The following is a 16,144-nucleotide window of genomic DNA, read 5'->3' as shown; positions in this document are numbered from 1 at the left end:
CTACGGGCACTCTGGGTCCTTACCCTGATACTCCAGCTTGAATCCTGGCCGGTTCTGGGAGTGGTCACTGTGGAAATACACAGTGGTCTCGTGGGATGTGGAGAGTAGGGAGCCTGGAAGCTCGCTACCACTGAATCTGCCCATCATGCGGCTGGTCTCGTAGGGGCCATTCCGGATCTCTATGAAGTCATGGTTGGGCTCGGTGGAGAAGTTCAGGAACTGGATGTGAGCCCCTGGGAGCAAGATAGAGGCAGACAGTGCCCAAAGCAATAGAGTCCTGCTTCAAACATGTGGCTTCATGGAAGCCTTTCCTGCCAGACCTTACGCATCCCTACTACTGGCTTCCCCCTCAACCGAGATTGCCAGAACACAGTTCGGGGAGACACCATCCTGTCCAGTCTTTTGTCTTGAGGCAGGATTGAACTTAAAAATACATTATTTGCTCAGAATGAAGGGCATCATTCATTCCAGAGCTCTGTTCCGAGTCCATTTTATTTTACTGAAAACAAAGCTCAGGGCTAACAATTGATTTGTAGTTCCTAGCCCTACTAGCAATACAAAGATAACTTTGCTAAAATAAACTTTTTACTTAAAAATATCACCACTTAAAAATAACTATACCTAATCAAAAGACATGAACTTCAGTACTGGTATCTTCTAGAACACTTACGATAATTGAGAAATTAGAAAAATACATTGTCAGTGAAGTTTATGCTTTGGGATCTTACTGGATTAATCAAGATCTCCTAACAACCCGACAGGTTAAATGGATCTGATTAAGCCCTTAACTTACATAGTGATATACTCTGCAGAATGGAGATGGGAAGATTGGTATTTGTTTATAGCTGAGACTTCCCTAAATTATATCGAGGAAATATATTTATTGTGCATAGGAAAATGTCCATTATGTTAATTGTGAAAATCTAATTGCAAAGTAGTATGTACTATATAATTCTAATTTTGGTATTAAAAACCCAGAAGAATGTTCATTGATATGAATATCTGATTCACTAATAATATTTACTGTGGATTTGCCATGCATCAGGGCTGTGATAGGCACTGCTCAGGGATGAACAATATCTATCAGGTCCTTGTCTTCACGGGGGTTACATTTGAATGGTGAGGACTAAGCTATAAGTTATTATCTCTGCATAGTGGGGTCTCAGATGGATTTTAACCTTTTAAACATTTCTCACTTGTAGTTTCTAATTTACATAAATGGAGACATAGGTGTGATTTTTTTTGCATCTAATTAAATAAATTTTTATTTAAAATTTTAATTTAAATTTATTAAAAATTAAAGATTTGATTTACAACGTTGAAGACCCTTTGTATCTCCTGCTCTCTCCCATTTGAGGGTCACTCATGGATTAGGAAGATACCTTTCCAGTTCATGGTTTTAGATTCTTAAATATATGTTTGTTTGTCTCAAACATGAACATGCATGTTGTTATACTGCACATGAGGTTTTATAAACTCTTTTATTCAATATTGTGCTTTTCAAGGTCTATAATTGTATTTTATGAATTACCCAACCACACTATTCACTAACCTATTAATGAACATGCAGATCATTTCCAAATCACTGACAATTGTGCAATGAGCACTTTAGGACATGCGGTCTACAGCCCACGCATCATCCCAGCACCGTGGGCAGCATGTTCATCAAAGGGGCTTTTCCCGGATCCCAGATTCTGAATTGAATGGGTGGGGAAAGGACTGGGCTTCACCACTGCCATCTGGTGGTAACATCTTGTAAATGCAGAGGTTCTGCATATACTGAAACCAGGTGCCATACTCAGGTCCTCACTGGAGTCCAACATTCACTTGAAAGCAAGGACTTCTGTGATTGCACCCTGCAGAGGTCTTGTTCTCCAGAGGCTGAATAAGCATCCAGGCCTTAGAGTTAGAGAGCTCTGGTGGCTGAACATCAGGACTTACAAGAACAGTGATGTACCTCCCACTTAAACTTCTGATTTCCTTTGGATGTTGTGCGCCCTCCATCTCTCTCTCCATCTGTCTCTCTCTATCTCTCTCTGTCATCTGATATTCTTGTGGTCCATGCCTGGGTGCAGAGCTATGGGGTCTCCTAGCTCCTCTTCCCTCAATCTCTAAAATCTGGAGTTCCCCAAGGCTGCCAAAGCACTCATCATTTTGTACCCTGATCATGCACCCCCAGGTTCCTCCAGAAGATGGTACAAAATATGAGACTCCATCCTCTGAAAGGTCACCAACTTCTCTCCTTCCCACAGAATAGATTTAAAGCAGGCCAGTTCAGTCCCTTTCTCCTGAAAGCCCCTTCTCTATCAGAAGACCCAGTCTTGGCTGAATAGTACAGAATAAAAAGAGGTGGTTTTCATTCCTGAGGTCATAGACTGGGAGACCACAGGCCCATGCAGGAGCCATCCCCGCAGGACGTTCTGTCCCAGGGAGCAGGGCAGTGACTCAGGCAAGATGACCCATCAGCTCCACATCACCACAGATCTTTTATCTCTTCAACAGAGATGTTGGGGTTAAATTATATCCCCAGTCAGTAATGAATCATCAGCAATTAAATTTTGTACCCAGACTGATGTCCTCTACACCCCGCCAACCCCCGTGCCTGGCATACTCCATCTCCACACACACACACACAAACCCCACCCCCCAAACTCCCACTCTTTAAGACCAGCCAGAATGTGCATATAAAGAATGCAAAGTCTATATCATATTGACCTTGGATATATAATTTAATTAGTATGAGAATTTGGATATTGAAGTTAAAAGCACAACTTGAGGTCCAGTCTCTGTTAAAGACTTTTTTTATTCTTTTTCAGCCACCCCTGAGTAATTTCTCATTCTGCAGTCCTGAATTTTAGCTTATTACTCAGATAATAATAATAATAATAATGGCAATCTTTCAGATTTTTCCCTATATTTTATGTTCCCAAAGTGTTCATTCCTAGCATTCTTAACTGATCTTCACAATTGTATGAGAGGTCAACAGATGAGGAAGTAGAGAGATGGGGCGCTCTACTACCTTGGTCAAAGTCATAATGAAGGGTCACCAAGGGCCTGGGTGTGCAGACTTACCAAAGCCCACGGGCAGCGCTATTTTCCAGGAACAGTCCATGTTGCTGGGGTAGTTGCCGGGGAAGCCGGGGCTCAGGATCACACCCTCCATCTCTTCCACTGTGCCCCCACACTGCGCTGTGACAAGAGACCAGACAGAGGGTTAGGACAGCATGGAGGAGGGTATGGGGTCATGCCAGTGTTTGGGTGCTCCCTTACAGCAGCAGTTTCTGATCCCTTCCCAAGTCATGAACCCCTCTGAGAATCCAAAGGAAACAAGAGTAATCTCCCCTAAATGACTACACACATGGGCAAGACTGAGTACAAATTTAAGTTCAGGAAGGCACTGCCCAGCCGGCCACAAACCCGAGTTAGGACTCTTGACCTAGAGCCGGCCCTCTGCAGGTCAGTCCCCTTAGTAAGGTCATGCAGCAGCACTAGAATGCTCCATGAGGAGTGTGACTGTTCTTACGCTATGCCTCAAATCTCTATCACTGTCCAATCAATTCTTCCAAGACTTAAAAGAAAGGCTGAAGGGAGGGGACTGGCATGCACAGATTCCCCACTTTGTGCCAGGCTCCATGCCGGGCTCTGTACAAACTCATCCCATAGGGTTGGGTGGCCCGAAGATGAGCCTACCAGGGGCCCACACTTGCTCTCTGACCTTTGTCCTCAGCCAAAGTGACTGTGATTAGTGTTCCATGGGGAGCCAACCATGAGGGGCTAGGGCCACTGACACTCCAGCTGAGGTGATGTCAGAGTCACCTAAGATGCAAGGCTGGAGCATGAATACAGCCTGGTCAGTGGACATCAATTCTTTTCTTTCGCAGGAAATGGTTGTGGGAGCTGCAAGGGATTAGCTAGTTATGGAAACCAGAGAAAGAGGGGGGTGGGGGGATCTGCAGGGTCCAAATGAAGGCCTCTGGGGAGAGGGCGACAAACAGAACCATGCCTGGGTTCAGAGTGGTGGGTGGCTCTGGCACTGACTGCCAAGGTCACCATCCCAACTCTTTCACTTCCCATGTGACTTTGGGCCAGTCTAAAACCCTCCAAACCTCAGTTTCCCCCACCTATAAAATGGAGCTGACTGCAGGACCTACATCATGGGGTGGTCCTTATGTTACAGCAGAAAGGCCTGCATGTCACTTAGAACAGGGGCCGATGCACACAGTAACTGGGTGACAGGCACTCTATTAGCGGTAGCTGCTGTTAACAGGAGTGGTTTCCTCCGCAAGAACTTCATAATATGGAGTGGGAATGGGCGGAGTGCTTCAGTCTGCCCAGACACATTTCTGACCACAGGGCAGGCAACCACACCCTGCCCAGTGGTGAGATCCCAGCAGGGAAATGCCATTATGACTAAGGGATGCTCCCTCCCCGCTTACTTTGCTTCTTATCCCAAGGTCAGCCTTGATTTGTACTTTACAGTTGGCAGGGCATCAGAGAAAAGTATGTTTCCATCCCTGATGGTGCCAATCACTTTTTAATCCTTAAAAGCCTTAGTTTTCCCATTTGCAAAAATGAGGGCAACAATACTTGCCCTGAAGAGTTGCTGTGAAGAAACAGGTAGGCCATGACTTGCATACAGTAGACGCTCAATAAGTGTTATGTCCTCCCTCCCCAACCCAACCGAGCTAGGCCCTTGTTTCACCTGTAACCCGCCCTCTGCCTTTTCTCTAGTGGCAGATTTTATCCACCTGTCCCATGAAAAGTCACAGGGGAAGGCTTCAATTGCCCAGAGGTTCCATCGGGGCTTTGGTCAATTATCTGGAATCAGGATGGTCATCGTAATGTTTTCAAACAGGTAAGCCTCTTGTGATACCTCATTCGATGGGCGAAGGTCTGCAGAAGTCATGACCAGCTTGTGCAACAGCCACAAGGCAGCCTACAAAGACTCCCTTCCAAGAGATCAGGGACACCAAACTGTCCTTTGATCTGAGCTTGATCTCCATGAGATGTCACTGAACCCAGATCTCTGGCAGGAACGGGTATTATGAATGGACTGAGAAGGTCGGGGCTCTCTTACCAATACAGAGCGGCGGAGGGTAGTTCCAGCGGCGCACAGTTCCAGGCATGCAGGAGATGTGGGCGTGGCCCTGGAGGGATCAGGAACAGGGGTGGGCTCATTGCCCCCAGGGGCACAATTGCATGTACAACCCAGAACAGGGGGCTTGTTCAGGGGCCTTGTGTTGAGCAACAAGATACACAAAGATCCACGAACCCTCTGTGGGGTGGGACGAGGCAGAGGGAGAGAGACTTTGGGGAAGGATGCTTATTAACAGCCATTACTAAGGAATTCTCATTACTAAAGTTTCCTTGTGAGACTTCTTTAATTACTAGATTTCCTCCTGGCCTTCAAAGGAAGATTTAATTTTCCTGGAGTCTAATCAAACTGAAACTTTGCAGGAGCCCATTTTGAGGCTGGCTGATGCTAACGCGCCCAAGTCAGCAAAGCTTGTCTTTTGCATGAACAGTTCCGGGAAAGGACAGTGGTCCCTGGGGAACCCTAGGGGCTGCTCCCTGTTCTTCAGTGACTGCAGCTCCACTGGCGAGAGGCTGGCCAAGCACATCTCAGGGGCCACCTGCTTCCTGCCCGGGGTGTCAAGGGGAGGTACCTGGAGGGCATATCCTGGCTCGCACTGGAAAGAGACCACATCGTTCACCAGGTAGCGCTCGCCAGACTTCACCCCGTTACTGGGCACAGCCGGTTCTGGACAGCTGCTCAGGCCCACCGCTAGATGAGACAGAGATAAAGAGAAAGGAGGAGGGACAAGCCCAGCAGGTCAGTGCACCAGTAGGCAGAGGATAATGCTGGCAGCGGGGAGGAGAAGGGGCTCCAATCTGTACTTTCTTTGCCCTCTGCCTAGAGACCAGTGCTTCTTAATCCTCTTGCCCTCCGAGCACACAGAAAGTCAGAATATTTGTACAGCACAGAGAATCAATAGACCAATGCTCCCTGGGGTGGGTGAGCATTATGCGGGTCATGTACCTGCCCCCTGAGGTCAGCAGAAGGACTCTGGAGCTAGCGAGATGCCCAGCCTGGCTCCAAACACCCAGACCTCTCTACTCAGCTTCTCCCGCACCACTCCCAGACCCTCAACTTCCCTTCATTTTCCTTGCCTTAAGAAGACAATTCCTGAGGGCAAAGAAGCTGGGAGAGGGGAAGGAAAGGCAAGGAGGAAGGAGAGCAGTTATCAGAGAGAGGCCTCTCAGTGTCACTCAGAAGGCTCTGAGAGTCCCACTCTTGGGGACAGGCTGTCCAGAAAAAAATTTGCCAGTGGGTGAGACTCTCTGCTGCCTTATTTCTTGTTCTGTTTTTAAGGTGAGGCCAGTTCCTTTCTGGGAGTATTACTGGGGGTTCATCATGCCTAGTCCCCCATGGTCAACTCTGGTCCTTACTCACTGCCGGACCCCTTACCACCTCCCTCTCTTTCCCTGCCCTAGGGCCATCCTGTGCTCAGAGGCAACTGACATTTCTGAATCTCTCTCCTTGAATCATGGACAGCCTTCCTCAGCAGTCCAAAGTGGGTCCCCATCAAGTGTTATTCAGAATCTCATCCTCTCACTGGACATTCTAGGACTGTCATGATCTTGGCCCAATCTACTTTCCAAGATCACTTCTAAGGACTCTCAAACACTCCTTCATGATCCTTTCTTGAGTTTCAAAGTTAATCTGCATTTATTCGCTCCTTATTCTATACCTAGCCTTGTACACCATCTATGCTAGGACATCCATCCTAATCTTCCTCATCAGAGTCTTCCTCCTCCCGGCCCACCCACCATCATCACTGGAGGAGCACTTACTAAGACTTCCCACCAGCAAGGCTGGGGCAAAAGGGGCCCACACATTATCTTATCCCCTTGAAAGAAGTCTTTGCATCCTGTCTCACAGCTGAGGATGCAGGCCAAGAGTCCCAGAGACATGTCCTTAGCAAGCCACAGAGCTGGGATTCACACCAAGCCCAGTCTAACTCCAGGTTGGTCCAGGTAGAGGCCAGACTCACAGGCCACATTAGCTCACAGGTGACCCAACCCTGCTCTTCCCACCTCCCTTCCTGAAATCATCCTCATCCAGCTTTGAATTCCCTGTTGGTGGAAACTCACAGCAAGCGGGAGTGGAGCATCTCCTGACTGTGGGATGTGCCCCACAGCGGTCCCTCTGCAGCTGTGGGCACTTAAGGTGCACCAACTAAGATGAGATAAGATGCACTAAAGAGATCTCTGTGTACTAAGTCATGAGACTGGCGGTGCCGTTTTCCAGGAATGAGAGCGGACAGACTTTATGGTTTGGTCTGATCCTAGGCACCTGCACAACTCAGAGAGTTTGGGAGCGGGCAACCTCAGCCCTCCTGGTTGGTTCCTGGTGGATACCTTCTGATAGCCCTCCCAGATCCCTTGGGAGATACAGGCTCCCCGGGGAAGCCACATGTATGTAGCAGAAAAGGGATGGGAAGGGCTGGCCAGCCTAGGACAACACCAGCCCCATCTTCTTGTGGAGCTGGTGATATGTCCTTGTTCTACATTCAGAGCTGACAGTCAACATGCACTTCAGATAACTACATGTGCTTTTTTCATTCAGAGGAAAATTCACATATAACAAAATTGTAACAAAATACATACATCTTATGCATACATTTGCTGAGTTTTGACAAATGCCTGAATCTGTATAACTCCAACCCCTATCAAAACTACAGAAAATTGCTAACTCCAGATAGTTCCTCTGTGCCCTTCCCAGGTAATTCCTGTCCTACATGTGCCTTTTTTGTTTTTTGTGTTTTAAAGAGAGAGAGAGAGATAGAGAGAGAGAGAATGCACATGCAAGTGGGGGCAGGGAGGGGTAGAGGGAGAGAGAGAATCTGAAGCAGGCTCCATACTCAGCATGGAGCCCGAGGCAGGGCTCAATCTCAAAACGCTGAGATTATGACCTGAGCCAAAATCAAGAGTCAGACGCCTAACCGCCTGCATGTGCTTTTAAGAAGTGAACATGATTCTTGCAAATGAAGGCTGTTTCGGCCTATGTCCAGCTGGGCAAAAGACCCCAAAGACAGGATTAAAATAATCATCAAATTGAATTTGAAGAACTACATCTTGGCTGTCATCTTGTCTCTTTCTCTCCACTCCTCCTGGCACTCTAAGTAAAATGCAACACAACTCAACTCAGTATTTAGTCAGTGACCACAGCTTAGTGACTGAAACCTACTTAACCACTTGGCAGTGATAGAATAAGGAGAGACAGAGAGAAAGAAAGGGAAAGCAAGAGCAGAAGACTGTGGTAGGAGGAAAAAAAATGGAATGAGGAGAAAAGTGAAATCCAAGAGAGAAAGAAGGAGACAGAGAAAAGTCCATTCTAATTTCTCCTACAGTGCACAGCCTGACTTTATTTAAGCCATGCATGCAACAATGGAGGAATTATTTTTTATCATATGCAATTTATTGCTTTCAAAAGCATATTGTTCCATTTCCATTTCAATTAAATCAACATTAAGTGAGTCATAGCAGTAGCTATGACTTTTCAGTACCCTTCAAAACCATTTGCCTCTACAGTTAATTCTTCCCCTCTGCACCCTCTTTGTAGACTATCAAATATTAAGAGAACAGTAGCTTAACAAAGCAAAAATGGTTTTGGCTCCTATGACTTTCAGTCGCTTCTGTGTTCCCTCAGCCCTTTCTGCTGTAAGAGGACAGTGCTTGATAAACATCAGCTACAAAGAAAACTACCAGTTCCCTTGAACAACAACAACAACAAACTGAGGAGAGGTGAATTTTTTTCTGGGAATGAGACAGCAGAATGAGAAGATATTTAGGAAGGAAGTGTATCTTTGGAAGAGGAAAGAAAAGAAAACATTTGAGGGAACATTTAAGGACTCCAATGAAAATACTGGATAAGAAAACAAAATTGGCTAGAACAGAGCAATAGGGTAAAAGGAAAAATGTGAACTATTCAAGAAACCCAGCATACTTCACTTTACCAGGAGAGTGAAGACTTTGAGGTCTGCAGGGGGAAGGTGTCAGAGGTCCCTGTCCTATCCTCTGGCCCTCAAGGTCTTTGCTTCAAGATGTCCCAGGTCTTTCCTGCCAAGTGCACACTTCAGTTCTTTCAGGCCGCAAGCATCCCAGGATCCAACCAATCCTCTCCTAACCATCTGGATAAGGATCATGTGCTTGGAGACCAGCGGAGCATCTGTAGAACATCCAATGCTGACCTTATCAGGCCTCTGGCGCCAACTGGGGCTCTCATCTGGAAGGCCCATGTTGTCCAAGATGGTCAAGCCAACTCTGCCTTCCTGTATTCTCACTTCTCATTCCAACCTAGCTCAGGCATCCGCTTCTGTAAGGTCTCACCTGGCCAGGTTTAGTTCCCCTCTTCTATACTTCCTTAGCTGCTTCAGTTGCACTAAAATTATTGCCCTCTTGTCCCCCTATTTCCCTGGACTTCGTGTGTGTGAGGGCAGGAACCATGTCTTATTTATCTTTGTTCTGTGGGCATCTAGCACAGGCTTGCCACATTGTGGACACCCAGTGTTTCTTCACGACATTGACCTCTCCACCTGTCCCAGGGAGAAGTGACCATGCTCTTCTTTGAACTACTCTCTACCATCTGGGGACATCCATGAGAACACCTGGAATCCTGTAATGTGCTTCTCTGTCCCAGTGTCTGCCTCTCTTTAATTGACTTGGAGGGGACTTAATCATCTCAATCTCACCCAGTCCTAGCAACCCCCAACACAGCACCTGGCATATTATAAACACTCAATAACTATTTGTTGGATGAATGAATAACAGATGCCTCTGCCTACCTATTCTTTTTTAATTAATTTTTTAATTTTTAAAATAAACATATAATGTATTATTAGCCCCAGGGGTACAGGTCTGTGAATAGCCAGGTTTACACACTTCACAGAACTTGCCATAGCACATACCCTCCCCAATGTCCATAGCCCCATCACCCTCTCCCTACTCCCCTCCCCCTGGCCCCCTTCAGTTTGTTTTGTGACATTAAGAGTCTCTTATGGTTTGTCTCCCTCCTGATCCCATCTTGTTTCATTTATTCTTTTCCTACCCCTCAAACCCCCCACGTTGCATCTCCACTTCCTCATATCAGGGAGATCATATGATAGTTGTCTTTCTCCGATTGACTTATTTCGCTAAGGATAATACCCTCTAGTTCCCTCCACATCGTTGCAAATTCTGCCTACCTATTCTTTCCTCTACCCAGAGGGGAAGGGAATGGCAGGCTGTCCCTGGATGAAAACAGTCTCCCCAGTAACCTCTGTCTTTGTTGCCCCACCAGGCACATCCACAGCCTTATTTTTCTAAGAGTTTTTCATTGTGACTACTTCGAGATACTAGAAGCCAAGATGGAAGGTTCTGAGAATGGAGTGAGAAATCTGGTGCAAGAGGAGTGAAATTTCTCATGAGGACAAGAACTTTAAAGACAGTTGCATCATAGAAGCCAGGCTTGGAGAGGACAGGTTTCAGGAGCAGAGGAGAGCACCTGAATTTTCCTACAACCCAGATTTCATACAGGACCTAAGTCAATGATGCGGCTACTTTCCCATTCCCGGAGTGGACACTGGGGAAGTGCACAGGTGTCTGGGTAACAGAGACTGGGGTGAGAGTCCTGGCTCCACTACTTACTGGCTGTGCAGTCTTAAGGAGTTACAAACCTTCTCTGAGCTTTAGCATCTTCCTCTAGGTCTGTAGTAAGGTTTACACGGCATAGAGAATATACAGCCCAGTGGGCCCCCTGCTCATTGTGTGGGTCCTTAGTACCTGTCAGTTCCCACCCCGAGCCCCATACACAGCTGAAACTTTGGATCCTCACTTTTGTACTCCAAGTGGAAGCCGGCTGCTGACACGCTGATATCTGAGTAGAAATGAAGGTAGAGCTGGTTGGAGGTGCTGTTCAGAAGGGCAGGCACGGTTGTTCCTATGGCAAGGAAACAGGGACCATTCATGCTTAACCATCTCCAGCTCCCGAGCTCCTTCCCATTTCTCTTGCTTTTGCTACCTGCTGACATTCTGCTCCCAAGATCCTCAAAGGTCACCAGTTACTATACTTGCTACATGACAAATTAGCACTTCCCGTCCGCACCCCCCACCCCAGCCAGGAGTGCTGGGTCTTCTTCAGTGGCCGAGGGAGACAAGACCTCAAACTTTGTGCAAAGTGAGCAGTGGCAGAGCCATATGCCAGCAGGAGGGGATGTTCCAAAGGTAGTCGAAGAATTTGGTCTCCTTCCCAGCCATCTTCAAAAAATTCTAACAGCTATACTTCTCTGGATATTCCAGGCATTGTAGACCGTATATATGGTGCACACAACCCTTTTTTGTATCTTGGCAACATGGAATTCTGAAGTCTGAAGGACACGGATGATTGCCCGGGACATAGGACAAAAACACACACCATACTCAGTGAAGTCTGCCATTGGAATGGAAAACCGTGTAGCCATATTGGAAAACAGTTTGTCAGTTCCTCAAAAAGTTTAAATATAGAGTTATCATATGACCTAGAATTCCACTGCTAGGTATATACCCAGGAGAATTGAAATCATGTTCCACAGAAACTTCTCCATGAATGTTGATAGTAGCATTATTCATAATGAGCCAACAAGTGGAAACAACCAAATGTCCATCAGCTGACGGATGGGTAGGTGAAATCTGGTCTATCCACATGGCAAAATGTTGGTGCATGTTACAACATGGTGAGCCTTGAAAAATGATGCTGAGTGAAAGAAGCCAGACCCAGAAGGCCACATATTGTAGGATTCCATTTATATGAAATTTCTAGAACAAGCAAATCTATAAAGATGGCAAGTAGGTTGCCAAGTTGTGGTTGCCAAGGGATGGGGGAGGGGGAACTATGGGGAGTGCATGCAAATGAGTACCTGGTTTCTTTTTGGGGTAATGCAAATGTTCTGGGATTAGAGAGCAGTGATAATTTTAGAATCTTGTGAATATACTAAAAACCTCCGAATTGTACACTCTCTTTTCATTGTAGCATTATTACTGTTGTTTTATTATTGAGTTACAATTGACATATAACATTATACTAGCTTTGGGTGTGTGACATAATGATTCGATATTTGTATAGAGCGTAACACGATCACCAAAATGAGTCTAGGTAACATTTGTGAACTGTACACTTTAAATTGGTGAATTTTATGGCATGTGAATTACATGTCAGTAATAATAATGATGGTGATGATCATGATGATGATGATGACGACGATGATGAAGTCCACCCCTGCCCTCTGAGCTGAGGCCCCTGGAAGGCCCACCTCACCTGAGAAACTCCCCAGCATGGTCACAGTGTTGTCTGCACCATCAAACACCTCCAGAGAGTCCCAGTTTTGTTCTGTGACAAAACTGATGACTTGAATCTGGGAAGGCAGAGGAATTGAACTGTTGGTTAAGTAGCCTGTGTCCATCTGTGTCCCTCCCTCCCCTCTTCTACATTCATGTAGTTAATTTCAGTACTTAGCACCCGCTCTGGGGCTGACACTGTGTTAGGTGCTTCCAATAAAAATGAGATACTGGGGGCGCCTGGGTGGCTTAGTGGGTTAAGCCACTGCCTTCGGCTCAGGTCATGATCTCAGGGTCCTGGGATCGAGTTCCGCATTGGGCTCTCTGCTCAGCGGGGAGCCTGCTTCCCTCTCTCTCTCTCTCTGCCTGCCTCTCTGTCTACTTGTTATCTCTCTCTGTCAAATAAATAAATAAAATCTTTAAAAAAAAATGAGATACTGTCCTATCCCCCCACCAGGACCTCATATGCCCAGTGGGGAAGACAGATGTAAAATGAAGGGTCATAAGACAGTGGGGTACTTTGTTAGGCAGATAATGGGGAAAGGGAATTTCAGGAAGTGGGACTACTTCAGTCTGAATGGACCCCTCTCCATCTCTCACATGTTCCTTGGGTTCCCCACCTTCCCGCCTGGATGACATCAGACATCCTGCCGCGAGAGTCTAGGAACCCACTCCTGGCCCTGCTTGCTGCCTCTCTGGTGGCCTTGCTGCCATAACCAGTTCCAGGGCCTTCTCCACTTGACTCTTAACACCGAGGGGAACAGTTTGGCCCCCATTATTCTCCTGTAACTTGGGCTTCAGGTGTGACACCGAGGTGTGTGCCTGGGGCTTCTCCATGACTCATCTGCTCGCTTTCCCTCTCCTGCAAAGTCCCCTTTTCTATACCCTATCATCTTGAGAAAAGAACCCTTCAAGCAATCAGAAAAAAACCTTCTATGACTCTTCCTCAGTCTCTGTATTTCTTTCAGTCCAGGCCCATTTCCTCTTCTGGCTTTCCCCGATGGCCTGAGCAGCTGCTACCCCTTCTATTTCCTAAGGTACCTGGCTCTCTCTCTCCACACCCCCTGAAGCTTCTGGGCCTCGAGCTGCTGTGTTTCTCTGCTTGTGGACCTCACCTCCATATCTGGCCTGAGGGGCAGGGACAGGGCTGAAATGTCTCCTCCAGGCCACCTGCCACATTGAGGCCTCCCCTAGCCCCTACCTGGATACCAGCACCTTCGGGGACCATGATCTTCCACACACAGTTGAGGCTGTTGAGGTAGGGTTCTGGGAAGCCAGGGGATAGGATGGTGCCCCTGCGCTCCGTGAGGTTGCCTCCACATGGCACTGGGAAGGAGGCAGTTCTGGTTAGAGGTTTCTCCAGCTTGTCTTTAGGTCCCCTAAGGGGTCCTCCCCCAACACTCCTCCCAGGGCCCCCTAGCCTCTCTTGCTGACTGTTGGCTTCTCCCACAGGCCCCCATTCCTGCTCCTTCCATGGCTCCTGTCCCTACAATCCTCCTTCCCATGCATCCAGCTCCCAGCCACCCCAGCTCCACCCCTTGCTGTCTTTACACCCAACCCCCAGGACTAGCGATTTGGCCTGAATAGGACACCCTACTTAAGTTATGCTGGTGAGCAGGGGCTGCTGTTGGATCTCCCTGGCCACCCACTCCCCAGAGTCCCAGTTGTCCAGGTACTCACCCACACAGGTGGGCGCTGATACATTCCACTGGGCCAAGGCCCCGGGAACAGGGAGGCACTCGATTTCTGGGGACCCCTGCAGGGCATAGCCGGAGTTGCAATCGAAGCGGACGATGGCCCCCACGGAGAAGTCACTGCCCAGCCTCTTGCCATAGCGCGGTTCCGGCACAGAGCTGCACTGTGTGGCGCTGGTTCGGGGTACCGCTGCAGGGGACAAGGGCACTGAGGGGCAGGCCTCATCCCTCTGGAAACTGGCCCAGGGATGGACACACAATGGTGCTAGAGCTGAGACCGTCTGGATGAGACCCTGAGAGGCTCTGGGCACTTTCTCCCAGGACAGGGGTAGGGGTTTTCCAGAACAAGGCCCATTTTACTGAAATATAGTTGCAGCACAGTTTCTGGAAACCATAGGAGGCAGGCTTTAGACCCAGTTGTGTTTGGTGGCTCCTCCATGATGCCCTTTGACTATCAGGGGCCCACGTCCCCTTACAGGGAGAATGGCCCTTCTTCTTCCCTTTGTCCTGCCTTTGGCCTCTTTCCCCAGGTGCCTTAAGACTCTGTCCAGGGCTCTACTCTCATGGTCTGAGTCTGAACCTCCCCTCACCCCGCCCACATGGCACACAGTATGTTTTAACCCAGGCCCCAGATATGGCATGCCCCTGTGGCAGGGGAATGCAGCTCCTCCTGGGTAGTGGGATGAATGGGACATGCCTAGAATGGGCCCTAAAGAAGCAGGCATGCTTCTGGACAAGCAGAGGTTGGGGCCTGCCAATGAAAGCCAGGGCACTTTAAGACTTTGCCTTTCAAGACCAGAGAGAAAGGGAACAGACATTGATCACCTGCTCAGTGCCAACTACTCTGGGAACTCTCTTAACTCATCAGTGAGGTAACATGCTTACCCTCATCTCATAAGTGAGCAAACTGGGGCTCTGAGGGGTGGAGAGGCTGGTGCCCAGTTAGAAAGTGGCAGAGCTGGGATTCAAAGCCATGTCCACCTTGATTCCAAGTCTGTGTTTTCCCCACACTTTTACTGTGCTTTGCAGAGAAAACCAAACTCCATGGGAGAAAGCCTAGGTATAAGCCAACGTCCCAATGCCAACGGGACTGTGCCAGACAATGGGGAAGGGAGAGGGCAGGAGTCAGCTTCCCATGTCTGATTTCTTCCTCATTTGACATGGAGTTTGGTCCAAGAATTGTCTGTTGGGCAAATGGGTACCTAAATTCAACTGAATTTCAAGGAACTGCCTTAAAAATCAATAGCTGCCCTTCAGCACCCTAAGACTACGGCCCAGACTAAGGGTCAAAAGTTCCCATTCCTTCGGTCAGGGAGTCACTAAAGAACTGAGATTGCCTTCACACCTCTCACAGATACTTCCTGCATACCTTGATAGACAAAGTGGAAACCTCTGGCTGGTACTTGGCCTTTGGCACTGAACTTAATGAGAACTTGATTGGAGGTGGCCAGGGGCAGCGATTCTCCTGCCAAGATAAGAGGCGAGGAGGAGAGGAAGACGGTGAGTCCATCAGTCGGCCCAGTAGAGAAGATCCTGGCCAGGAAGGAGTGGCTGGCCTCACCCCCCACAGAATTTCTTTCCATATCCCAGGTTTTTCTGAAATACAACCTTCCATTTTTACTGTTCAAGATTTGCAGAAGGCTTTAGCATCCATGGTCTTACCTTGATCCATGTTCATTGCGAGGTTGGCATGACAAAATTTCAGTGACCCATTTAATAGGTCAAGAGAGAGGATCAGAAAGATTAAATGACCTTCCCAGAAAGGAGAAAGCTTCTAGACATATGTTGACTTACAAGGATGGGAAGAATGGCCGTTACCAAACTGGCTGGTGGTTTTACTTGGAAAATGGACATTAAAAAGAAAAATGACACCAGCTTATGGGAAGGAGGGTGATGTGAATATGTGAGAGTAACTGGCCTTTCCCAGATGCTGTAAAATGATAGATAACCACAGCAATTGTATAATTTATTGCTTATACTAGGACACTTGTGAGAGCCAATGAGTGTGTTATTAATTGGGACAACCAAGTGAAAGCTGGGACTGTCACAAACAAAGCAAGATGTATTGCCACCCAACTGAAAACACACAAATTGGG

At 47.6% G+C, this 16,144-nt stretch overlaps 1 protein-coding gene across 1 annotated transcript in view; it reads right to left on the bottom strand.

The window, feature by feature from the left end:
* Positions 1-16,144, bottom strand: part of CSMD2 (CUB and Sushi multiple domains 2) — a 619,562-nt gene that overhangs the window by 103,301 nt on the left and 500,117 nt on the right. The window contains exons 33-41 of the mRNA XM_047727770.1: positions 15,418-15,513; positions 14,035-14,238; positions 13,556-13,680; positions 12,335-12,431; positions 10,877-10,981; positions 5,667-5,785; positions 5,078-5,147; positions 3,073-3,189; positions 24-233 (exon numbers count right to left, since the gene is read on the bottom strand). Coding sequence (XP_047583726.1) covers positions 24-233; positions 3,073-3,189; positions 5,078-5,147; positions 5,667-5,785; positions 10,877-10,981; positions 12,335-12,431; positions 13,556-13,680; positions 14,035-14,238; positions 15,418-15,513 — 1,143 coding nt within the window. The remainder of the gene's footprint in view (positions 1-23; positions 234-3,072; positions 3,190-5,077; positions 5,148-5,666; positions 5,786-10,876; positions 10,982-12,334; positions 12,432-13,555; positions 13,681-14,034; positions 14,239-15,417; positions 15,514-16,144) is intronic.

The sequence above is a fragment of the Lutra lutra genome, chromosome 4, assembly GCF_902655055.1.
Source record: "Lutra lutra chromosome 4, mLutLut1.2, whole genome shotgun sequence".
NCBI lineage: Eukaryota > Metazoa > Chordata > Mammalia > Carnivora > Mustelidae > Lutra > Lutra lutra.
This window is presented reverse-complemented; position numbering and strand designations above follow the sequence as displayed.